A 26,738-nucleotide genomic window follows, 5' to 3' on the forward strand; every position below is an offset into this window, starting at 1 on the left:
TTCCTTGTGTTCTATAGATAGGGTCCTTTAGCATTTGAATTAGCAAATTCAAAAAGGGAACTTTAGTGAAAACTGAAGGGCGCTATGGGCCTGAAACGAATGCAACGTCACACTGGACTTTTAATTTGAAATAACTACCGGAAGTATGATGCTCTCCTTACCTGCGTTGTATTTCGTGTCGCGCTTGAGAAGGCTGAAGTCTAAACAGCGGTTCAGACTTGAGAGGACTGGCAAGTTGTGATGGTGAGAGCTCCTTGTCCGTCTTCTCGTCGCCCTTCCCGGTTCTGTGGACGGAAGGAGCAGCTAATAGCCTAAACGCAGCCCTGTCTGCGTTTTCCTCACCGCAGGACGAGCCCACTCACCAACTCACTGGATCGTAGCTCGAATACTCCAAGGACATTTTAACGTTTCTACAGCTTTTGGCCTTTTCTGTCGATTGAGGAAACCCAGCGTGTTGCTCTCCCGCGCAATGATGTGGACAGATTTTGTAAACATAGGCAGAACCTGCGGTTGGTTTCATGTAGCCCACCCCCGGGGCTGATGATGTGTCTACGCGTGTCATTTTTAAACGTCGTACCCGCATCCCTTCCCCTGCCGAGGGGACAGACACACAAACAGACCGACGAGCCAGTGAACGGAAATCAGTCACTGACTTTCGTTGCGCTCCGTTCGGCCATGGCATCGCTGAGATCGGAGGCTGCCTCATGCTGAAGGGACATCTGTGTTACTGGAAGAAGGTGGTGGCCATAAAACCCAGAGGAGAGACTGATGAACTTTGAATCCCAGACTACTGCTGCTGCTGCTGGAGGAGTGTGTTGAAGGCAGAGGTGCGTCGGGTTCAGGTATGTTTTCAGCATTGCCAGCCATCAGTTTGCCTTTACCCTGCTGCCATGTTGCTAGGTAACTAAGAGACGGTGGGTTTACTTCAGTTCATCTTCTCGGGAATGTAACGCCACCTTCGATAAATCTTATTTTCCTTACAAGCCGTGCATTCAACATGTGCTGTGCTCGCTCTCCAGCAGACGTGTTTAGACTAACTTTGCATGCAGAGCATTGTCCTGCACTCCTGTGACCCATAACCCCGTTGCAGCTCACAGGGGAGGTATGCATTAACAGATGAGGAGGTGTTTTGGATGATACCCTGACTGTGACATGGGCAGATCTTATCATGCATATGATTATATATGGGCTTTTCAGAAAAACTGCCCCCGGGGAGCAGATGCCTTACCCTCCTCCCCATCAGAAATGGGCCATTTAATAGACTCAAGAAAACCACATTTTCAATTCTGCTTTTCGTACAGCACCAACTTAAAACTATCCTCATGGGGCACTTTGCAAGACAAACCGGGCCAGTTTACGTATAGAAATGGTTAAAAAAAAATCGAATCAAACTAGAAGCTGCACAATATATCAAATCAATATTGTGATCCCTTTTCAATGGTTGCAGTTGTACTGATTTTGATGCAATATTTGGTTGGCTGTAAAATGTCAGGTGGGGAAAATTCAAACTGCTTGCAAATAATATATTCATCCAGTCTGACGGACTGTCACTGTGTGTCGAGACTCTATCAAAATGTTAAAGCTGAAAGAGAGTGGGAGGACTATAGTAGGACATAAAAATTTAATGTTTTCCTAGAAATAAACCAATCATATAAACGGTTTCACATTAGGCCACATACAGTCCAATAAATATTAGCTCATTTTATAAAGGCACTGCTACTCTCAGTTTGACATCTGTGTTTTCAGTGCAACCAGAAAAAACCGACATTAACACTGTAGATTTTAGTATTGATTTATTTATTCCAAATCATATAGTAGTCATTGCAACATTCAAGAACAACATAGCAAGTTGCGTGTTGTTGCGACGTTGTGCAGCCCCTTTCCCATGCATTTCTAATATTTTGTTCCCGAACAGTTTGACGTCATAAAAGTAGCTTAGCGGTGCATGTGCTGCATCTTTCTTCTACTGGGCACTACTGTCTAAGCTGCAGCAAAAATGGCTATGTTGGATGTATAATAAACATTGAGATGGATGATACAGAGGGGCTATTATTAGATCTGTGAATATTGATGCTGGTGGAAAAGGCCACAGACAGCCTTGAACCGACTCTGTATCTTTTCATGGCTGCTATTGGAACGGTGTGCGGACGCACATGGTCCCAGACTGATTGTATTCCTCAAGCTTTCATGCCACGATCTGTCCCTTTTGTGTGTGTCCATTTCTCAGAGAGCCTACACAGTGACACACAGGTGTGAGACTTTATGTAAGACCCTGCTCTGCTTTAAATAACGGCGTGCTTGACGAGTCACAAACCCGATGCCTGTCTCTGCAGCCTCTCGAGGAACAGAGGAACAGCAGCCAGTCGTGTTTATGTGCACCAAGAACCTGCATGCCAGCAATTTTTTGCATACCGGAGGCCTGGTTTTGTTCCAGTGCGAGTCCGTAATTCTCTGCAACAAGAGTCCCTCCGCTTGACTCAGCAGGGCCTGTGTGAGTCACTGAGGCAGCGGTGACTCGCAGGCTGTGGCGCCTGCTGTCCAGATGACCGCTGTTCCGCGAGGGCAGAAGCGGCTGCACCTTTTGTCGCTCCCGCTCTCACCTTCTGCTTTCCGCTCAACACCTCAGCAGGTCTTTCAACTTTGACTGGAAATTGTGAGTTTGTGGGTTTTTAATGCAAAAGCTACATTACGAAATTGAAACCGTTGCTTGAACCTAAGAGAACATGATGAAGCATGCAGATAAAATGTGTCGAAGGCAGAAATTTGGGGCACACACGCCAAAACAAGCAGTTTTGTGGGCCGGTACGGCTGCAGATGAACTAAGTTCTGCTTTGACGTGTTAAAACATGAGTCGTGGCTGCTGGAGGCTGTGATGTTTCTAAGACGTGTGCATACAGCATAAGTACTGCTGTTAGCTCTTTATATATATTTTGGCTTTTGTTCCCTTTGCTTATTATGCAAGAGCAACCAGCAAAAAAAAAAAAAAAAATTCAGCTCTTTTCTTAGCTCCATATCATTTCAGCACTTTTAACTCCTGCAATGAGATGCATTTTTAAAAAATATAACTTAAGATTCAGGAACAAGTTTGTGATCATGCTACTTGTTTCAAGAAGAAACAAAGAATTTCCTGATTCTCAGATTTATTTGTGCGCACATGAGCTTAACTCTGTTGTTTTGACCTTTTAAGATAATGCTGAGGTTTCTCTGCTGCATACGCAACAATTCCTGTTTCGTACACCTAACCAGTTTTTTGAGGTCTGGACGTTCTTCCCTCCCCCCCCCGGCAGAAACTTGCACAATGTACACTATGTCCTGAATGGGAAAAGACTTTGTTGCAGATGCAAATTTAAACACCTACCAGGTTGTGTTGAAACTGGAGGGAAATGTTTCTGCCTCGTTTGGCCACTATTTTCCAATCGGTTGCTAACTTAATATTTTTGTTGCGTAGAAATATTTAGTAGTTTGCAGAACTTTATATAAGGGAACCTGAAAAAGTTTGCTGTGCGTTTTTGCATTCAAACACTCTAAAAACCCAGCACAACTATCAGCCTTCAGCAGTCATGTAGTTAGTGAACTACATGACCTAGATTCAAAACACCATATGTGGTGAAATACTGACATTCACCTCTCTATATTCTCACAGTAAAACATGGTAGTGGTAGCGTCATGGTATGGGCTGTTCTTCAGGAGGGACAGCAAAGCTGCTCCGAGGTGAGACCAGCTTAATTTCTGGATTCAAACCTTCCAGAGGCTGCAGAAGATTTGAGAGTAGAATGAAGATTCATCTTCCAGCAGGACAAAATCTTAAGCAAACAGCCAGAATGAGAATAGAGCTGGTTTAGTTCAGTGTTTCCAGACGCTGGTCCTCAGGGCCCATATTTTAAACGTGCTCTGCTTCAGTTGGTCTAAGTCAAATGACTGGATTATGTCATCAGCATCAAATGCTTTAGAAGCCTGTCGGCCAGGAAGAGAAACACCCAAAACATGCTGGGTATTCAACACCAGAATTGAGAAACTCTTTTTAGAGCAAAGGATATTCGTTTGTTAGAACGACCTAGTCAAAGTACAGACATGAAAACTGGTTGAGACATACCCTTGAATACTTTGGGTGATTGTAGCAAAAAGGTGGTTCTACAAACCAATTGGCTCAAGTTATACAATTAACTGCCACACGTTTACTTTTTTTATTTTTTTATATATATTTTTTTTATTTATAAAATCATCTCTCATTTTCTTCCAGTTTCCTATGCCAGTAAAACACATAAAAATTCGTGGGTGAAACAAGACGGCAAAGTTCAAGGGGCACGAACACTTTTGCAAAGCGCTGTCAGCTAAATGTTTTCATAATTCCACCAGAATATTGTGAAGTCCTGCTGCATTGCTGACTGAAAAAAATAAGTGCAGATGGGAATAAAAGACGGCCTCATGCAGGGGTCACTGATTTCACATTAGCCCTCACGGCTTTTATAAACGCACATTAGGACTGGGCGCCATGTTCTCATTTTAGTTTTCAGCTCTCGTCTTCAAAGGAAGTTTTTCTTTTTTTCAAACAAAGATGCTTTCATGATATTTTAATGTTAAGTTAAGAAACGGAACTGACGGCACACTGTTTTTACATTCTGCTCTTTTCATAAGCAAATTAAATGTTGAAGAGTTACATTTGAAACAATTCGTCCAGAAAAGCAGGTTCTCATTGATCACATACTAAACATTAATTCAGCACATATTGTTTTTTTTTCTGGCTTTAAAAGATTTTTAGATTCTGGTTTGGTTTACTTAAAATGAACGTGGGAGTTGAATTGTTAATTATTAATTAATTTTGTTCCTTTGGTCTTTTAAGGATTTCTGGACACGATTTGAATGTATATTTCTGGCTTTACTTTTGTAAAAAAAAAAAAAAAAAAAAAATTTAAGTAAATGTTTAATTTTAACATCAAACAAATAAACTGTGCCAGTAAAAGATGGAGCGCAGTGCTGCTGTGAACCTGGTTACTGGATGTTGTGATGCTCCACAGCGTGCTTCCTGGTGAACGGGGAGCTATAATTTCTAATTGTGCAAATCCTCTGCTAATGTTTGCTCTTCTGAGTTGCACTGATCTCCTTCCAGAGGCTAAAATTGCTCTCCACTCCAGCAATGGTATATACAGTTACAGGAGTGCCTGACAAGCTGCTGACGGTCATGAGGAAAACACTGTAAATAAATGCTTGTACGTCTTGCGTGTTGTGACGGCGGAGTGGAAAATTCCTGACAGAGGAGCCCGCAGCTCGAGAGCATGTCTCCCGGCCTCGTTTGAGTATTCATAGCAGCGCGCATGTGACGGATCTGTTTTCCTGCAGGAACCCTCACTTTAACATATCAGACCCCACCCCAATAGCGTAAATGTGTAATTCTGTAGCCAAGAAGAACTCAGGACACAAGTGAGTGCGGAGCCTTTGAGTGACGGCTCGTCAGAGGAGAGAGTCGAGACTCGCTTCCTGCCGGTAAAAAGTTTGGGTGACGTATGCAGCTGCTTCCATATTTGAGCTCAGAACGGGGGCTTTCTGCACTGTTTATCAGCTCAGATCTGCTGCACAGGAAGAGCAAAAGGAGCACCAGGTGGAAACTGTAAATCTGCCTTTAGTGTGTTACGGAAAACGTTGAAAATGTTGCCGTTTGTTGCAGCATTGAAAAGTCTTTGCTCCCTACATGGCTTTAAACTTTGGTCTGTTTTTAAAAGACTATGAAATGCTTCAAGCATCCCACCCACCAGGTAACACAATTACTTCCCCTCCGACCCAGGATAAGCTGTAATCTCGAAGACTGGCAGGCGAGACGCAGCAGGTAGAGGCTGAGATGAAGCAGCTGCTCGACTGTTAAAAACTACTGCTTACTTTGATATTCTGGTCTGCTAGAGTCTACAGATGAAGCAGACGGACTATAATCTCATCTCTCTGTGCGGTGAAGTATCCGTGTGCTTTTTATTGGCTGGATTAGCGTGGCTGCTTTGCTTGAAATTTTCAAAAATTGCTTAAAATTGTGTGATCTATGAAAAGATGCTGAGAGTATTCAGAGAGGATTCATTTAAGCCATCACAGGGTTGCATCTGTTTTCTCACATTAAACCGTCTCATTACGTTGGTTGTGTTTGACAGACAAAACCCTGTTTACGAAATTTATCAGATATTTCTTTCCCCTATTTTTGGGAAGTGTTAATCTGTGCAGTCATCTACAAGGATCTACCTACAGGGAGGCGTTTTGAAATATTCAATGGGCTTTATTCATTGGTTGTCAGGGGTTTCAGCTGGTTAACTTAACTTGGTAACAGTACTGTTAGTACTGTATTTAGTACTGACTAAATAGAGAGCTGTGGTCAGCAACCTTTATAGTACATTTTGCATTTAATAAAATGTCTAGAGCCTGTAAAGCTGCAAAATGCTCAAATTAAAAATAGCTTTTTAAGTTTTAGAAATATGCACGTATGAAAACTTGTTTTATGGTAAAAAAAAAAAACAAAAACAAAAAAAAACCCACAAAACTTTATTTTATATGTTTTGGTTTGAGCAGCTTTGCGAGGAGGAATGGAGCAAAAAACCTGAGTCTCTAAATGTGCATAGCTGAGAAATAGCCTAAACGACTAGCAGCTGTAGCTGAAGTGAAAAGTTGCTCTTTAAAATATTCAATAAAAGTGAAAGCCAGATTTTTTTTTGTAGAAACAAACAAAAAAGGTAAACTTGTATGCCTTTCCTTCTACTTCACAATTGTGCCCTACTTTTTGTTTCATTAAATCCCAGTAAAATACGTTGTTTCTTTGAAAATATTCAGGCAGCACCAGTACTTTGCAAAGCACTGTTTCTCTACATTTTCTTCTGCAGGTTTAAAAACAATAAAGTCACGAGTATTGATATTAAAATGATTGTTTACATATAAATTTCCCTTCCTGCTGTTTGGATCTTCAGCTCTGTGCTGAAACCTTGTGACGATCAGCCCAACATCCCCTTCTGAATTGGATAATGATGATTGATAGATGAAGAACATCACATCCTGTTTATTCGATTACCGCCTTGCACACACACACACACACACACACACACACACACACACACACACACACACACACACACACACACACACACACACACACACACACACAGGCCATTTCAACAATTTGCAGAGCTGCTGTGATTTTAAGCTTTGCACAGACAAAACTCTGTCACTGTTCACAAATGTATATTTTTGCTGTATCTGAATGTAGTTATTTTTGACTGTCGGGCATCTTGACAGAACCCGAGTTGTGCCTCCATCTTGTACCTGGGCGTCAGCCAGGCAGGCGCTGAACAGAGCGTTGTGTTTTCTCTGTGCCTTTAGTCCCCAAAAAACCTCATCTTTCTCCCCCCCACGACCCGCCCTCCCACCTCGACTCCCTCGAACAGGTGATGCTAGGTTGGCCTGAGCTGTTGACAGGGACGAAAGGGGTACAGCCTGTCCACGCGCATCCCTGATGAGCCTGCTGATGAATAGCACGTCATTGCTAATGGTCCTACTGCAGCGTTGTCTGGGAAATAAAACAAACGCTTTGTGCGGCTGTCTTCCACGACCCCCCCCGCCCCTCGTTTTTCATGGACGCCACCGCTTCTGGCAGTGTGGGTGGGTGGACTCCAAGAAGAGCTGGGGTCTTTTTATAGCAGCCGTCCACCCTCGCTGTGTCCTTACCGGAGTTTCATTTTATAAAAGAGCAATCAAGTCAATTGAATTTGTGCTGTCAGGGTAGGAGGACATTTATGCGCTGGTGATGTTCACCAGGCTTGTGGATGAAGCAAAATGGAGGAAGTCTGACACACACACACACACACACACCCCCACGCGCGCACACACACACACGCACGCACGCACGCACGCACACACACACACACTCCTACTCCACAAGAAAACTTCTTTTCTCTTAAGCAGGAAGGTCTGCTTCTGTGAGGCGAAGTCGATGTAATAGAAGCTAATCTAATCTGCAAGGAGCATTGTCTGCTGAGAGAAATGCTGTTTGTTCAACTCATTTGCTGTGGAAAGTCACTGACCATCAGAGGCCTGTGTTTTCCTCTGTGGCTGCGTTCTCATTTCCACCGTTTTCTGCAGTATGGAACATCCTTCATGCTGTTCTTTCGTGTTTTGTTCTCCCCGTGTTTCTCTTTAAGCTCTTGCAGCACTCTGAGTCATGGATCATGTAAAATAAAAACGACAACACAGCTTCATGTCTTTTTTTTTTTTTTTTTTACAGGCCACAGACACCTGATTTCTCTAAGTCTAAAAATAGAGTAGATCTTGACTCCCCCTCCTCTCTTCCCATCATTTCTTTCCCTTTTTTTTGTTGTTCCAGCAAAAAATATCTGCAGGTTTTTCTATACTGTGACTGACTGGTCTATAATTATACACTCAACCCTACAAATATACACAGCTGACTAATATTAGGTTAAATGACCGCTGGCGAGTTGCAACCTCACATTACAATTTTTTGTAGCCACCATATTGATTTAAGGAATCAAATTTTATTATACTAACAAACTGATTCATTTGTTAACATGCCCCTCTGTTTGTCTTATCTGACCATAAAACTCGTTTCCACATTGAACTATTTGATCGTAATGACTAGAAGATTGAGAACACTTAACCAACTATACAGCACGGTGGTTGGAGCAACATGCTGAGGGTATGTTTAGCTAAAGGTTCTAGTGTTGCTTTGCAAAAGGTGTGAATAATAATTTAAGAGGGTCACCTCCACATTTTTTGACCTCCTCTCAACTCACAACTGGGTTTTCCAGCAGGACAGTGGTCCCAAACTGGTTTTGGAAGAGGTAAAGCAGACTAATAGTAATATTCTGTAATGGCCTCCACTTCATCTCGATTAAAATGTATGCTTGAAAAGCCATGCCTGTGGGCTGCTGTGGTGGCGCGGGGGCAAAGGACAACCCATGTATTGAGGCCTTAGTCCTCATGCTGGTGGTTGCAGGTTTGATTCCCGACCTGGTGACATTTGCCACATGTCTTCTCCCTCTCCCACAACCCTCTTTCCTGTCAAACTACCTTCAAATAAAGGCCACTAGAGCCAACCAAACCTTTTTTAAAAAAAGCCATGCCTGTTTCAGGAGAAAAACTAATTTGAATGAGCTGTGCTATTTCTGCCGGGAAGAAAGGTCAAACATCCAAGACAGAGGCTTTTTTGACTGCAACAAAATGTGTGGAACTTGCTGGGAGGTATTTATTCAAATGTTAGTGGGGTTGTATGTATTTGAGCATGTAAAATGCTGCATGTTCTTGTCATTCAAATGTAGTTCTGCGTTCCACTGGGTGAGAATTTATTTATTCTGTGAATTTCTATGGGAGGAAGACGTTGGAAAACATTTTTTTTCTAGGTCTAAATGTTTCTGGTTTTTAATATATACGGAACTGAGGAAAAAAAAAAATCCCAGAGTTATCACGATGCTTGAAACCTGACCTCAGAACCCACTGAAATGTTAGCTACAGCCATTTAGCCAGGCCTGTATTTGAAATTGGCCTTTTATGGTCAGCTTAAGGGACAGCTCCACTCCTTGGGCAGCAGGCAGCTTGCTTTTTGGGAAGGCTGTGCAAAAGGGGTTTAAGGTATTCCGACAAAGGGCAACAGATCAGTTTTTCAGAACAAGCTTTGCTATCATTGATTGTCTTTTACCCGAGTTTCAAAGTGTCCTCTGCATGATCAGCTCTGCTCAGTGATCTGATGATTCAGTAATTTGGTTTGTTTTAGAGTCTGATGTTGCATAATGGGAAAGTAGAAGGTGAACCAGCTGCAGCTTTTTTGTGTTCAGTTCAAAGACAAACCTCCTTTGTATAAATCAAAGCTTTTTGCAGCTGGATGACCAGCAGATTAGTTCTAAACCGCTGTGCATGTAAGGAATAGAGTTTTTTTCCTCCCAATTATGAATCTAATAAATACCCACCATAGCGTTGTTTTGTCCTATTTGCTTTATGTTTTTCAGATCATTTGCCCACACTTTTCAGTAAAGTTTTCAGGTCCACTTTCATCTCAGCCGCTCACCAAATTTATCTACAACTGATTTCTGGATAGTATAGATAAGAGAGAAACTTTGTGAACATAAATATTTTGCAGTTTTAAAACCAAGATCCACCTTTGATGCTTGTACCCACCCTTGTGCTTAGTTGGTAAGAAACTAAGTTAATGCAAAACAGCATGAAGTGCACCTGGTTCATAAATGTACAACAAAGCTAGACGTTGCTATTAACCAAATTATAGTTACAGAAGTAAAAGCAGTGCTTTGAAATTAACATCTCAAGTTTGCAAAACCCAAATGCATATAGTCGGCTCTTTTGTTTGCCTAATTATATCTGTTTTAAATGCGTGCATTAATAATTCAGCAGACTATATCATTTCTCGTGGCAGAAAGCAGAGTGCAGTGCAGTGAGCTGTGAGGGAGAGGAACAGAAAACCAACAAAAGTGAAAATGGAGACAGGAGAAACGGGAGAAAGAAGTATCGGCCCTGGCAGCGTCTCGTCTCTACTTTCTCTGTCACTCACTTTCTTGTCCTGGCAGCCAATAAAGAAAGTGCCCACTGTGTCTCCATGGTAACCCCAACCCAATTGAAGCAATGATGAAGAGGATAAAACAACAGGAAACAGAATACAATATGGCCGTGGGAAAAAATAATGTCTTTACAAGTTTTACTGGGTGTAACCCTCAGTTGAAAAATTAAAATTAGATTTGAGAGAGAGCTCTGTGATTTATGGCTATATATATATATATCTTGTCAGACACATTTATTGGCACCACTGGTAGAATTGTGCAAGACGCCTTAAAATCAGTTTTCCACATTGTAGTGTAATTATTACTTTTTTGTTGCAGTATCACTTGTTTTTTCTTCATTATTTTGAAAAACGCATTCTTTGATTTGAGAAATAAGTAAAAAAAAAAAATTGTTTTTTATCAAAATCACCAAGAGCACAATTATTGATACCCCTATTGATTGTCGATTTTTAACTATTCCTTTGAAAGAGCAGCTTTCCAACATTTCAAAGACTGAAATAGTACCTGAACGACTGAAAATCCTGAATGAGTTAAATGGGGAATCAAACCAATGACAAGGATCCAACCACAGAATCAGGAATGAAGTTTCACATGTTTCACTAAGACTTGGCTGAGGGATGGTATCTCTGATCACAACATTTCTCCGTCTTTCCTTCCAACAGATCAAATCCAGGGCATGCTATGCTGTTTATGTAGTCTGGACATTCAACTGGAAGTTTTTTTGTCCATATTATTAAAGAAGAGAGTTCACTAGTGTTATATTAGCTCAATTAGCTGTTGCCAACTCTGCCTGTGTTGTCACCAGGTCAGTTGTTGCTTAGCTACAGACACAAGACCTTGGGATTATGTGAAGATTTTAACCATGCCTCAGTCTCGGCTACACTTCTACGGTTTCAACAGTTTGTCAGCTGCTCTGCCAGCGAAAATGATGTTGAATTTGTTTTATGCAAATGTCAGGAATACATACACTTGTGTTGCAAGACCTCCTCTTGGCTAATTAGATTTTGTTTTCTGTGCTCATACCATATAAACTCCTCGTTCAGAGGCAATTTGTAATGAAAATAATTGTGAGAAGACGAACTTAGGAAGTTAAAGAAGCTTTGCAGGGTTGTTTGGAGGCTTTAGACTGGGATGCATTCTGCCAGACGCGTCATGTGGACAACACCTTCCCCACCAGAGCGGAGACATGCTTCATCAGTGACCAACTCTGGGTCACCAGTAACCTGAAAGAACGGCTGAATAAGAAAAAAACGCTTGCAGGCGGTAGCTGGAGTTCAAGCATCAGCAGAACGATTTAAGATGTGTGTAGTCAGTGATAATGAAGATACCACAGGCTTCTAGCTAAATAAGGATCAGATAAACTGAAGTCTGGATAGAGCCAATGAAGTAACATTCTTCAACAGGTTCATTTCAGGAAGAAACTCGGCACTCTCTTCTTCTGCCCCTGCCAAAGAGACTTCTCACTCACACTTGACCCACAACTTTCCTGTCACACCTCAAATATGTTATCTTCCCTCTCTGGCATGTATCCTGCTGCTTCATCATCATTGTTTTTAGCCAAATCAGGATATGCTGGTGCTCCTTTCGACTTCCCCTCCTCCCCGTCAGTTTCTAGAAGTCACGAGAAGAGGCAACTGGAGAGACTGAGCCAGAACAAGATGGCGAGACAAGATGGTGTCAAGCCCGGAGTCCTGAAGGCCTGCGTGGAGCAGCTTTGTGTGGTTCTGCACCAGATGGTTCAGATCTTCTCTAAGTCTGTTTTGGAGAGTGCAGTCTCCTCATGCCATCATCTGTTGGGGTAGCAGCCTCAGAGTCGGTGACTTAAAAAGCTCAACAAGCTGATATAGGATGCTGGATCTTTCCTGGAGCCTCTGGATGCTTCATAAAATAAATAGGCAATCCTGACTCCTGAGCTTCCTCTTCAACAGACTCTTACACCAAAACAGTATCATCAGTCAGTGGCTTCTTGACCGCTGTAATATTGACTGCTACAGGGGGTCCTTCTGGCCTCCACCCATCAACATCAGTGATGACTCCTTATAAAACCTTGCATAAGAGTTACAAAGGTTTAAAAGGTTTCCATTTATGGAATCAAGTCAGTTTCTGGATCTGCTGATGATCAACTTTATGTGCAGCAGCAGCAAGCACGGCCTCTCAGATGCTACTGTGAGGGACGGATTGTTTTCCTTTACTGAAAATCTCCCATTTAAGACAGACCCCACCAGTTCTCAATAGGGTTAGTTAATGTGAGAAACTGAGCTGTCTTTATTCTTTTATCTTGAAAGTACTCCACTGCGTGGCTCGCTGTGGAGTACTTTGACATATCGAATGCAGCATAAAAATCCTGCAGAAAAATAATCAGGATAAGCTTTATTCACCACGTTTGTACACACAAGCAAGGAATTTGACTTTGGTTCCTCTTGGTCTTCTTGAAAGATGCAGCCTTTGTTCTGTCCCACTGCTTGGAAAAACAAAAGACTTTAAAACCAGCAGTAGATTTTGCAGTTAATGTTAATTAAACCTTGATGTTTGAATTTGTGTCTCGTTCAGTGGTAGTCAGGTTTCATCCTTCCTTATCTTGGCTATGTCTGGAGCAGAACACCTTGCTTTCTAGTAGGTTGCAGTTCTGTATTATGATACGACTGGGACAGACTGGGTTCCTGTTAAGAAAAGCAAAGCGGCTTCCATACTGCATTTCCCCCCCCAAATACTTTAGATGTTCTATAAGAAAACAAATATGCAAATAATTTGGTGTTGCATTTCACAGAAATATTCACTCAACCATGGATTGGAGAGGGTCATCTGTAACTAATTACCAATGAACTGTGATTGCTCAGCCAATTAAATTGGGCGCCTCTCTGAGATTATACCACATTGGTGCTTAGATACTTTGAATGGTGGTGATGCTAAAAGGAGGAGGGGCCTCAAATCTAGTTCTGCTCAAGTCCCTCTCCAACCTTGGGCTGGCCCTGGTGGGATGAGCCATTATGAGTGCCTGATATTTGTGCTATTGGGAGTTTGTTAAAGAAAATCTATTACAGGCTGCTGCTTGTTACTTTTTGTATCTGTGTTTTTACACAAACCTATTGCCTTTTAGGGTTATGTTGGAAATGGCATCCTCTCAGAACTCATAAGCATCTAACATTTAGCGGTGCTGGTTTTATTAGAAGTCAACTATTCTTTGTTTAATTCCAGCTCGTTTAACTGCCGCGATGGTATCGAGTTGGTATCTCTGCCACATCAGAGATAGCAAGCTGTTTGAATTTGTTGCTGAAGAATGTGCTATGCAAATAAAAGCCTTTCATCAGTACCGTGTCTTACAGTCGGAGCTCCTTCGCATCCTCGTAAGAGATCGCCAGTGACATGGGATCTGTTTGCTTTTATACTTCAAAGTCATCATGGCATGCTTTTTCTGTGTTGTCAGTGGTGAGAATGAAGTCACCACTGGCTCCACATTAGCAAGAAAAGCCTCAGTTTGAGTCAGCAGCGTCCTGTTGCTACCGGTTTGTCTGATGGAGACGTCTGAGAGACATTTCCTAAAAGTACAAAAGCGTTTCCAGCCCCGTGGGCCTGTGGGCTGCACGAATTAGTTAATGGAATGGGCAAAATGCTTTCCTTTCCTGTATCTGCTGCAGTTATGTAAGAGCGCTCTCTGCGCAGTTCATTTAGGCCGACTGAGTGCTCGTTCAGAACGAGAGCGAGGGGAGGGGGTCCCCGTTTAACCTGGGCACATTACTGATTAATCTAAGCATCATTTGCATCTCAGGTTGTCTAATTTTGGATATCGGAGCGAAGCGCCGTGTTTATTGGAGGCGGCGTTGGTGCGAAATGCCGGGCCGACGAGCGCCGCTGAGACAGATAAAAAACAATTACTCCAATTTTCAAAGCAGATTGAAGTTTTCAGTAGTCACTTGAAGGCAACAGATTTTATTTGTGCTGAATTTAATTAGACGGTTGCTGGGTTATCCAATCTAAAACTTGTTATATTCTCCACTCCCTCGGAGCTTCGGTGTGACTCATTGAGATTCACTCATCTGGCCTGTGTCGCCTCATCTTTACCATAAATATCTTCTGCAGTTCGTTGAGGAAATAACTACCCACTTACTTATTTGTTTTTTGTCGAGTACTTTCTAAAACTATTTCTGACGTTGCAACAGGCATGTTTTATTTGCAGCTTCTACAGGTGCATCTCATTGAAGTAGAATGTCATTGAAAAGTTCATTTGTTTTACAAATTTTATTCAAAAACTAAAACTCATAGATACGTCACACACACAGAGGGGGATTTTAAGCATATTTAAATTAATTTTTATGATTGCTACTTACATAATTTTAATGATTAAGACTTAATAAAAGCCTAATGTGCAGTTTTTGAAATAGAAAATTAAAAAATGCACATGGACATGTAAAATAAATAAATAAATAAATAAATGTGAGTCTACTGTGAAGCGCATGTTCCCAGTATTTTTTCCTCTTTTCTTGCATGAATTTCTGCATCAATTCAGCATGGGATAGAGGCAATCAGGCTTCAGGGAATCCCAGGTTAATAGTCGCCTTCAGCACGTCTTTACGACCATAGCATCCTCTCAGTATTGTGGTCGTGTCTGTTGCTCGAATTTCTTTTTCTACAACGCTTATTTATTTATTTTTTTTCTTTGAAGCCTCTGTTTGGATGGAGCAATCTGTGAACAGCCAGAGTCTTAAGCCACAAATGTCCCGTCGTGTTGTCAGCGACTGTCTGCTGGACAACTGTCAAGTCAGCAGTCTTTCTAGTGATGTGTAGGCCATTACATAACAGTTCTGTATTATTATTTTTTTCCTCAGTCTCATCCAATATTGATTTTCAAGAACAGTTGGCCATAAAACCTTAAGAGAGATTAATTCTTGAAACATTTCACCCCTGTGGTTTCTGGTCATTTTAGGGGGCTTTATGGGTTGCATAAAATCCAAAATGTAATATTTGAAGAAAATTTCAGGTTTACAAAAAAAAAAAAAAAAAACACCTGGTCAGTGTATTTGACATGAATTACTGCAGCAATGTGGAGTGACATGGACTTCATTTTGCTCTGTTGAGATGTCTCATCTTCCCCTTGGGCTTAATGTCACAATACATTCAAAGCTATTCTCATCTCTGCTGCTTTTAAGCACCTTTTATAACATACTTCTTTCTTCCACTAATTGAAAGCTCTCCCTGAACTGAAACAGTTTAACAAAGAGCTTTGTGGCTTTCCTTCCACGTGTAAATGCCATTAACTGTCAGCTGGACAAATGTCAGCTGACTTCATGGTGACCATAGTGTGGCCATAACATAATATGTCTCTATTATGTCATGTAAGATTCTAATTCAATATCTGTTGACTATATTCACCAGATAGTTGCTGCTTTTGAGATCTGCCTGTGTAACCATGTGACACCGTCATACGAAGGGACAAGTTGTGACTTGCATTTATATTCCCCAGGATGTATTAAAATTAATGACATATATTCAAATGTCATCTTCATAAAGAAAGTTATAGCTAAGATTGATTTGATTATGTTAGACTAGTTTGCTTTTAGCACTTGAGGTTTAGATTCCCCCTCTTCTGTGGTTTCTTCGTTCATTTCCTCCCCATCTTTGGAGCGTTTCTAGAAGCAGCTCTCACCGAGTTGCTGTGGGAGGAAGAGAGGATGAGGAGAAGGAACACGGTGGAGGAGATGCACACAGGGTATCAAGTATTTTTAGCTTTCCCTTTGCACTGCCGGGATAAGTAAAGAACAAGGGCACATTGCGCATCCAATTCTTGCTGAAGGGCATGGGAACAAGAGGGACAGTGACCAACTTACAGGGTATTAAAGGAGCTTCGCATGTTTACTGTAAATTCCTGAAGATGATGGGTTACTAACAGTTTCCCTCTGCATGTCACTGAAGCTTTTCATTCAGGTCTCCCTTTATTACATCTGAAGGACATTCATGAGTTTTAAAGCCTCAGAGTTAGTGTAGATTATCATTTCAGCTGCAAACAAAGAATCCTGGCTGCCTCTTAAACAGAGTACAAAGGGAAAAGTTTGCTCACTTATTCAGTGCTTTACTGAAGTGAAACAAAGGAAAACTTGGTCTTTGTCCACCCTAACTCTTTTCCACTCCGCTTGTAAATATTCTATTTTCTTTGGATTTATCAAAGGATCCAGTTAAAGGTTGATAACATGAAGCTTTTAATAGATTTATATTTAAAGACTAAAGTAGGCAGTGTCTCTGAAAAGAGATCAAGGCTCTCAAGTCGTAAATCAGTTCTGTCCTACGTCAAACAGAAGAACTCCTTTATTTTTTTGTGTTAGACATTTTAATTAACGTAGACTGCATTTTATTTTTACCTTTCCTTTTGGCTCGAGATGTCCAAATTTATAAGACAGAAATTGGAACTGGCCAATTATCCCTTGAACGTCTCCAGCTGGTAATTGGTGAATTAAATAATAATAAAAAATCTTATATATTGAATCCATCAAAACTTGGAACTCAAACTTGTCTTGGTCTATAGCAACAGCATTTATTATTATGAATAAATGTTTTATGCAATAAAAATGATGTAATGGATAGGGACAAGTAGTGCTTTGAAAAACAGTTTTGTTTCCTTACGCATTTCTTCTTCCTGTTATTTAGAGCTTATATCAAAGAAAGGCCTGATTACTGCCTGACCTGTAAAATAAAAACAATCCGACAACATAAATCGACACATTAAGCCCTGATCTAAAAACATCGGAGAAACAGGTGATAAAAGATTACGTATATTTTTTCTAATTGCCTGAATTAAAAGTTCGTGGTTACAATTTATTAGTAAAAAGAAACTGCTGACAAAGGGCACACAGATCCTTCTAATGTTTGAGGAATCCGGAGACGAAAGTTATAATTTTATTTGGAAGAAGTGTGTCAAAAGCTCCTTATATCTGGTTTAAATCTAACACAATGATTTTTTAATTTTTTTTCAAAGAACTTCTTACTGATATTAACACATGGTGTTGATGCTATGATGGTTTGGGGCTACTTTCCTGATGAAAGATTTTGGAGTGGGCTAGTCAAAGTCAGATTTTTGTCTGATTGGGACGCTGTGACATCCCCTCTTAGACAGGTCGGTCATGCTAAAAAAATCTCAAAAAGCAGCAGAAATTCCTTCCTTTTTTATAGGATATAAAACTCCTAAAAATCTCAATCAGCAGGTCAGAGCTGCTGCTTTGGGCTGGCGATGCCTGATATGTACTTTACTTTAAGGCCAACGCAGTGAGTGACTATTTGCTTACGGTTTCCACTTTTGAAGAAGTTCAGCCTGCATGAAGCCTCTGCTCTTCTAACTCCTGAAGGATTCACCAAAGTTCTTCGCTCCTCCACCTCCCTCTGCCCTCCAGAGGTCTTTGGCTCTTCCTTTGACGACAAAGCCCAGCTGCTGCTCCTTATCCTGGGGCATGCATCCTCTCTGCTGTGCATATATTCCCCCTGTCTTATGTCATATGCTGCCTTCACAGACAGATATTTTAATGCAACTTGACATCATTGTGGTAAAGGACAGACCGAAAGGGCAAAGAGTTGTATGTAATGGAAAATGTGGCTTTTTCATTTTCTGGAAAAAAAAAGCTGCTTCTCTTCTATCTCACTTAAATTTCTTGCTGCCACATATTTCATCCAGTGCTGTCTGCAGATGTCCTCCGATTTGTGACAAATTCCTTCAGAGAAGTTATTTGTGATCTTTAATGCCCAATTCTCAGTAGTTTTATGCACCTTCTGGTGCTTGGTCCTGCCTCAGGTTGCACTTTTTTAATAACCTGCAGGAACAAGAGTGGGAGGAAGAATAAAACTCAACCCAAAGGACAAAGTATGCAGTAGTTATAGTTGGCTTCAGTTTGTTGAAATCGGAGCAGAAACATTGGAGCCTGCTTTGTGATGAGCCCTGTGCACTGGCGTGTGCCGTTGTTGCGTCACTGCCTAGAAGGGGGCAGAGACTGTATTTTTAGACGGGAATGAACATATTCTCTGAACGAACGTCAGGCACTCTGCTTGCGTATGCTTGGATTATTGTGACTGAGCTATTTTTAAGCTGCGTGTGTGTGAGTGCCTTTTTTTTTTTTTTTTTTTTCTGGGTCAAGCGTGGTGCCAGTCCTCTCCGGAGGACGCTGGTGGATAGACCAGCGCACATCCAGTGATGTGCACAGCATCGGTGTTGAACTCCAAAGTAAGAGAGGGCAAGCAAACAGGTTCACATCCGAAAGAGCAAACGCTGTTTGAAGACAACTTGGTGCAAAGAGGAGAATTAACTATATATCCTGAGATGGTTTTAATCTGAACAGCATCAGTAAAAGAAACTTAAAAAACTATAAGTGTTTAAATACAGCTATTAAAAAAAAGCTAAAGGTTGAAGGTAGATTTTTTTTTGTCCATCCTGTTTCGTTGCTTCCTTTGGTTTACAAATGGAGCCCAGACTTGAATTATATAATAATAAAATGTATTTTATTGAGCCAGTAAGAAAATACTTCATATATTTAGTAGTACATCAAATTGAATCTTGTTTAGTCGAAAATAAAAACAAAAAAGTACTTTATTTCATAAAGTGGCTGTTGTTCATAGTATGGCTCTCTACCCAGAGCTCCATCCTGTTGTGAAGATGCATTTATTATTATTATTATTTTAAGGGATTCGTGCTGCACTCTTGTCTCACAGCAAATCTCTTGATCATTCAGCTGTGGGTTGTAACCTTTCTGTGGGTGGTTTGCATGTTCTCATGTCACATGTGAGGGTTTTTGTCCCAGGCACTCCTGTTTCCTCCAACAGTCACCATGCACTTCTTTATGGTTCTAAGTCACTCCCAGGTGTGTCTGTGTTTATCTGCTTGTTTGTCCTGGTGTGTCTCCGTTGTCTGTGATGTTACTGGTCGTCTGTCTCAGCTTTCCTCCACCCAATAATAAACAAATACATGTTTTATTAGAAAGATCATCTCATGGTTTTACGTTGGTTCTTTTGGATTTATTGTTTCTGTTCAGGTCTAACCAAAAGTGAGCCTTTAATGAAAAATGTAGCTTGGTGGAATGACTGAACTGCTTCAGTGTCTCTACAAATCCCTGGACTTTACTAGAACCCCAGATGTTTCCTGGTGGACAGATCGAGACCAGATTTGCTTTTACTCCTATTTTTATTCTTCTAAATTCCTAGCGTCACTTCCTTTCAGGCGGCTGCCTGTCGTCGACTAGAGCTGGGGTTTCCTGTGGTCAGGCTTCGACACGTTAGACGTTAGTAGCAGCATTTGGTTTGACATTTTCCACTGCGTGATGTGAAGATGTGTTCGCCTTGCTGGCGAAAGCAAAAATACTCAGCAACAAGAATTTGTTGAGACATTTTTAAGTTTTCACGTGAAGGCTGAAGCGTTGGACCTTCCTCTCCTAAGCTTGGTCCCCATTTCTGAAGACCTTTCTGGCTGTGAGGCCACCGGCTTTTCTTCAGGGCCTCTACAGCTAGCCTAGTTTTCTCCAAGTGTTTCCCAAGAGTGCAGTTATTTTCAGCAAAGCGTGGCGTTCTGCTCCGATTTTCCTGCAGCATTGTTCCTGCGTGTAAACCAAAGAGGTCTCCGCATGAAAAATGCATACAGTAGAACAAAATGTAAGTGCCCCTTCAACCAGATCGCTGTGGAGAAATCGGTCATGCTTTTGTTGCTGTGGTACATGAGCGAGCTTGTTAGCTAGATTTGTTTTCAGTGTGGTGTTGCAGGAGCTAACAGTCAATAGGAGGAGGAACAGGAATATTGGTTACACCAGGAGCTGCTCTTTGCTTGCTGGGTAAGTGACGCGCTGGGAATATTAGTGTAATTAGAGTGATTACACCGAATGGCTAAGCTCCAGAGCTTTGTCCAGCTGCTGCCATAGGTCAGATATTAGTTAAGATCGTGGTTATGTAAGCCTGTGTTGTCAAATTTTCCCACCGAAATGTAAGCTGTGACATGATATTGACTTCAGCTTTCATTGTTCTGGTTCATTTTCTTTTATTATGTTCAGCTTGACCAATTCTCTCAGTTTCTGCTCTTTTGCTGGAGCTCTTCTGTTTAATACGTTATGTACATCTTAATGAATTAGAATATAATTATTTCAGTAATTATGTGTTATGTATTTGCCATGCACATAGTGTGATTTATAGCACAAAAATGCAATTTGATGCTTTGAAAATGAAAATGGGCTTCTGTCTGTTTAAGAAGTTCCTATTCTTCCTAACGTTCCACCTTCAGTACAGAATCACAACAATGCTCCTCCATTATGCCATTTACAACTGTTCTTAAGCGTGTTGGACTGAGAAATATTTTGCATAATGAGGTCTAGAGATGTGCTGTTCCACCAGATGTTTGCTAGTTGCTGCTGCCGCTAGTCTGGTGGAGCTGAGCCTGGATACTGCAGCTCAAAAAAGACAATTTGTCATATCACCTCTGCTTTAAAAAAAACACATAATTGCATATTAGAGGATTTGAACAGAGTGATATATTTAAAGCATTTTTTTTTTACATACTTTTGATGATTTATACCTCACAGCTAATGAAAAACCACAAATTCAGTTTCTCAGAAAAGTTGATGTTTACATAAGATCAATAAAAAAATATTTTTTAATGCAGTAATATAAAAAAATGTGAACCTTGATCAGCTTGGATTCTGTCTGTCTCCACTCTTCCATCTGACTCTTGGGCAGTGATCTCCATATAAAAAGTCAAAAAGAGGACTGAGAAAAATCCAAGTCCTCTTTCTCTTTAGCCCAGATGTTCCTGATGTCTCAGGTTCAGGACCGGTTTTTGTCTGAGGCATGCCACAGAGTGCCACGTCCTCTGCTGTGAGGCTCTCGACTCCAGCTGCACTCCTCACTCAACCAGCTTCTATAAAAGCGACTTTTTGAGGCTTCCCCTCCTTTTGAAGAGCGTTGGTGTGTCGTCTTGACACATGCCGACTCAGCAGTCCTCCTCTTGATCATACTATAACATGTCAGTGTTAAAAAGCCCATTTTAATTACTTTCATGCTACATTCTGGTTTTTCGTGAGCTGAATTTTGGATTTCATTAGTTGTATTCGTCAAAAATAGATAGAAATACCTGCTTCCAATATTTCACTCCACACAATGAATCCATGTACGAGTTTCGTTTTCTGAAGAAATTGCTGAAATAACTTTGTGATGAAATCCAAACTTTCTAAGTTGGAGAATATAAAAGGTGACTGTGGCCTGGCCTGTTTTTTCGGCCAGTAGCTTCACCTTTCTGAGCTAAAAAAAAAAGTGTCCTTGTACGAGCTTTACTCATTTGGTCTGCACCGTTCCTTCCCCTGATGAGTATCGCTCTTTTTGCATCGACTCCTCTTCAGTTGACGTGTTACCTTGGCTGACATTTAGGAGGCTTCACTGAGATAAACTTATAAACGCCACGGCTCTGCACAGATATGGTCTTTATTTGTACAAACTTGGCTTAGGAGAGATGGTATTTCTGCACTGCTTAAAGCAGACTTCTGCAACTCACGCCACCCACACGCTGCACATGTATAGCGCACACCTACCTCTATCTGCCCAGTGGTTGGGAAAACAAAGGTTTGTGTAACTCGGATGGAGCTATTTGTGAAACCTTGGTTGTGCAAAGTTATGTAAAGTTCCTCACTAAGCTAATCCCTCGGTTGCTGAGTGAGGTCCCCCATGTGACGATGCCAGAGCGATGGGGTGGACTGGGCAGTGGCTGCTGTATAACAATGGGATTTTATCCAGGTAACGGTAGTTTTTTTAGAGATACGATGCCTCAGATGCTAGAGCTTCCCGTCGATGCGAAGGCTTGGACCAAACAGAGAGTAACCATACCTGTTCCTCTCTCCTCTTTCTCACCTTGTGAGCTTTTGGAATGTTTTTTTTTTCTTTCTTGTTTGCAGCTCTCTTTAATTTATTTAAAGTGACGAGAGGCGTGTTAAGATGCAGATTGATTTTGAAAAGTTTTTTTTTTTTTTTAATTTAGATTTAAGAAATGTTTGTTTTCCTTCTGTCTACAGGAACTATCCATGCAGACCTCAGCCGGTGATCTGACGAGTCACATATAGGAGCAACCGGAGCTTCTCCTCTTCCCTCTCCCCATCCCTTCCCTCACCCCTCCCTCCCCTTTTCCCCATTTCCTCGTCACTCTTCTTCCTGATTTCCCCCCCTCACCCCCCATCTGCTCCAAGATTCACCATGCTCATTAAGGAGTATCGCATCCCCATGCCCCTGAGTGTGGAGGAGTACCGCATTGCCCAGCTCTACATGATCCAGGTGAGGTAACAGCACAACACATGGCCCACCTAATTTTCACCTACACACTCACACCAACCAACCACCAGACGTGACAAAGTAGGAAAAAAAAAAGAAAGTGGTGAGCCAAACGAAGCAAATGAGGACAAGATAAACCAGCAGGGGGAAGTTTTCAACAGCTCACACGATTACAGAATGATTGGTCACAAGTTGTGTGACGCAGAAAGAGTCACACAACAAAGAGTGCTTTTAGGCTGATAGATTATCTAATTGAACCTCCTAAGGTGGCTGGTTTTAATTGGCACAGACTGCATGTTTGTGCATGGGGGCGGCTGTTACCTACCAGACATGGCTGTGATTAGGACTGATGACATGGATGACCAGATTTTCAGTGTAAAGTTGCAGCGCTTTGCTAAATTATTCACACCACCTAAATTCTAAAATTAAAATTTTGTCAACCAAAGAAATCATTGAGATTTTATCTCCTAATTGAGCACTAAGTAGTGGTAGCATCTGTTTTCTGGAAGAAAGCTTGAAGATATTTTTCCTGCATATGCGTCTCTGTTTACCCCACTTCACTCTGATACGCCTAAGTAAAATCCATCGCAGCCCATTTGTCTTCAGTAGTCACGTACCTTAGTAAATGAGTTTGTAACTTAGTCTCAGCACAAACAATGCTCTTCCATAAAGACCTCAGAGTTCTTGTTAGAGAACAAACAGCATCATAAAGACCAGAGTGGACAGGTCAGGAGTAAAGTTATGTAGTTAGGTTATAAAACAATATTCCAAGCCTCTGAAGTGTCACAGATCCCTAATCCACCCATCATCCAAGAATGTAAATAGTTTGGCACAACTGGAAGATGAAAAAAAAAATAAAGAAGCAGTCAAGAAACTTTGGAGGAGCTGCAGAGATCCAAAGCTCAGTTGGGAAAATTTTGTGAATGAGACAATGATGTAGCAAGAAGAAAGTCATTGTTACAACCAGAGGAGCAGCCATGTATGACGGCTAACAGCAAATATGTGGAAGAAGATCAAATGAGAACAAACTTGAATCTTTTGGCCTACATGCAAAATGCTGTATGGTGGCTCATGGTGGTGTATCACATAAACTCCCAATAAAAGACACAGAAGTTTGGGGTAGTAAAATTGCAAAATGTGAAAAGGGAAAAAGGAAAATTACTGTGTGAAGCTTTAGTTATTCTGCTCAACAACTTGTTTTCCCTTCCTGTTACTTGTGCAAATGAAGCTGTACTTATTTAACCTTGGGTTACTTAACAATCATGTTATTTGACCCCGATTGTAACTTGGATTGTGGTTAAAAAAATGATTTTATTTACCTCTTGTTTAGAAACACTGAATGTCTGCATGTCGTTGAGTTTTTTTTTTTTTTTTCAAGAGGCACAGCAGTCTTGACCTGGTTAGGTGATATTGTACATCGTATGATGCATGACAGATACAGTCATGTTTGATCAGGCGTTGACTGTCAGGAAACTCAACAACCAGGGAAACGTTTAATGAAAGAAAAAGTGCAGCAGCATCAAGTGAATCAACATGAACTTCCTCCTTTAGTCAACACAAAGCAACATTTAAGCTCTCGCATGAGTTTACTTAAGTGTCTTTCCACTCCGACAAACACGAGAGGGAACATTTTATACGGGCTCAAACACTCAACCCTCGTTTCTTTAGTATTTTTTGTAAAAGCGAGAATGTAATTGTGGGCTTTTAATCCTGCGAAACATTTTAGTTCTGATCCACTTTGTCCCCAGACGGGCCCTCTACGGGCAACCCGACACAAGCAGCGTGCGAACGGGTTTACGCCGAGTTTCTCTTTGGAAAAGCGACTCAGACTGCATCCGCCGGCAGCCTTACCTTGTTACATCGATGACCCGTAGTTACCTTTTTCACTGACCTCACCATCTCTACACAGCTTCGTTGCTGTAAGGCTTCTGTCACCATGGCAACCGTGACATCAGCAGCATGCCGGTGGTCAGGTTTTGCTCACGAGAGAGTGAATGAAAAGAAGAAATGGTGGGTAAAAAAAAAAAGACAAGGCTGCGAGGAAAGAACGGGAAGAAACGAAGAACGCTTGCCTGCCTCGCGCTGCTGTGGGTTACCAGGGCAGCAGCCACACGTAGGCCGGCCTGACGCCAATCCACTGTAGACCTCATGGATGAAGACGGGGCCTCAGGACATCTTAGCCATGTCTGCACTTCGCTCAGCACGCCCACTCCATCTCCACTTATTTCCGTTGCCCTTCTGCCACTTTCTAATTTGATAGCCGGCCGATCATTTCTTCATTGCTCTGCAGGGATTTGTAGTAATGAGCAGAGAAAATGCATCAAGACAGGATTAAATATTAGACCATTCTGCTGTGGCTCATCTGCTTGCGCTGAACGCTCAGGTTCCAACTTTGCGGCTTCTGTTTTGTCTTTGGAGCTCAGTGCATCTCTAACAGGAAACATGGCTCAGTGAGTCGACAGCGGTGAGAACGAACCAGGATGTGACTCCCATCCTGTCACTGCAGAGGTATCTAAATGCGTATAGTGTGTTTTGGTGGCAATCGTGTATATTCAGTCACTTTTTGAAAAAGAAATATCAAGACGTGTGATTGTGTGTCTGACAAAATGTGTCTTTTGGCACAGAAACTTTAATTGTTGTTCCCTGGCTCGATGAAATAATAAGGTTTTCCTAGTCTTCTCTGTTCAGACTTGCATCATTCATGTCCAAAATTGAGAAATGTCTAAAAATACAAAAATATGAAACGGGGACCAGGCAGTTGAAAACCCAGCTGAAAGTCACTGACGCGTGGCGGTGTGTTGTACGGACCACCAACCCTGATCATCAGTCTATCACACTTTGTTGAAAGCATTGGTACAGTCTGCTCCTGTTCTGACATGCTTTGCTACTCTGATGTGAATGGACCTGGGCCATTTCTCCCTGCAACTCTATCTGATTGCTTTATACTTGTGAGCCACGGAGCGGTTGTGTAAAACACAGTGAGTGGAAGCAGCAGAAAGTCTCACTTTTCTGAACACAAACATTTTGTGCTTTACTTGTTTGTTTTACTTTAGTAATGCATCTGTCAGAAGGTTGTTTTCAGTGTCAAAAGGTGTTAGTGGCCTGTCGAAAAGGCCACTATAACTTGGTCTTTTCTTCCCTGTTGTACTACATTATAATCTGTCAGTGAAGATCCGTTTCAGAAGGCCTGGCTGTGTAATGGCTGGTTTTTGTTTTGTTTTGGATTTTTGTTTCTTAATTGTGCTTTTAAATTACTCACCTTCTTTGAGCAAGAATGGAAATGGTTTTTGTAATTTATTTTTTGTTTTCTGGCTCTAAAATGCTCCTTTAAGGCATTTAGGGAGGAGTCCTGGAAAAAGAAAACAACTTCCTGTTGTTTATCAATTAACTTAATATTGACTGACTTCAGGCATCTTCCCTCACTGGAGGTGAAAGGAGTGAAGCAGCTCAGCATTGACCATTGTTTTTTTTTTTGTGTGTGTGTGTTTTTTTATGTTTTGTTTTTAAAGGTGCTTAATTGAGAAAACCAAAAGTAACGCTTCATTTAACACGTTATAGTCACATGTCAGGACTGATCTGATTTGAAATAAGAATATAAATATGGATGAATAAATATGAGAAAAATAAATGTGAATACGATGAAGCAGTGGTTGGATCATGTTTTATTTTATTCATGTGGATCTCTCTACTGATCAAACCCATCTAAATTTTATTAAACACATATTTTGTTATGGCTTAAAGCGCCATCAATATTTATAATCTTTATGTGCATGCTAGTCTGTAATTACGCCATTGAGCTCAGATAAAGTAGGTTTGGATTCAGGCAGTGGCTTTGTGTATGGCTGGTTCAACAGTGCCGGGGCGTCTGTGTTTTGTCTTCCTAACTGCATCTGAGCTGTTGAGAGCAGGGCGAGTGGCTAATGAATGACC

At 41.3% G+C, this 26,738-nt stretch overlaps 1 protein-coding gene across 4 annotated transcripts in view; it reads left to right on the forward strand.

Annotated features, from left to right (window-relative positions):
• The first annotated feature begins 183 nt into the window (after positions 1-183).
• LOC106929471 (membrane-associated phosphatidylinositol transfer protein 2-like) overlaps positions 184-26,738 on the forward strand; it is a 56,915-nt gene continuing 30,360 nt past the window's right edge. For 2 of the 4 annotated variants that reach the window (XM_015006437.2, XM_015006438.2), the window contains exons 1-2: positions 184-842; positions 22,556-22,811. In XM_015006437.2, coding sequence (XP_014861923.2) covers positions 22,734-22,811 — 78 coding nt within the window. In that variant the 5' untranslated portion in view covers positions 184-842; positions 22,556-22,733. The remainder of the gene's footprint in view (positions 843-22,555; positions 22,812-26,738) is intronic. The other 2 variants (XM_088008850.1, XM_088008849.1) reach the window with 1 other exon arrangement.

The sequence above is a fragment of the Poecilia mexicana genome, unplaced genomic scaffold, assembly GCF_051168715.1.
Source record: "Poecilia mexicana isolate PSO_F unplaced genomic scaffold, ASM5116871v1 scaffold_9, whole genome shotgun sequence".
Classification (NCBI taxonomy): domain Eukaryota; kingdom Metazoa; phylum Chordata; class Actinopteri; order Cyprinodontiformes; family Poeciliidae; genus Poecilia; species Poecilia mexicana.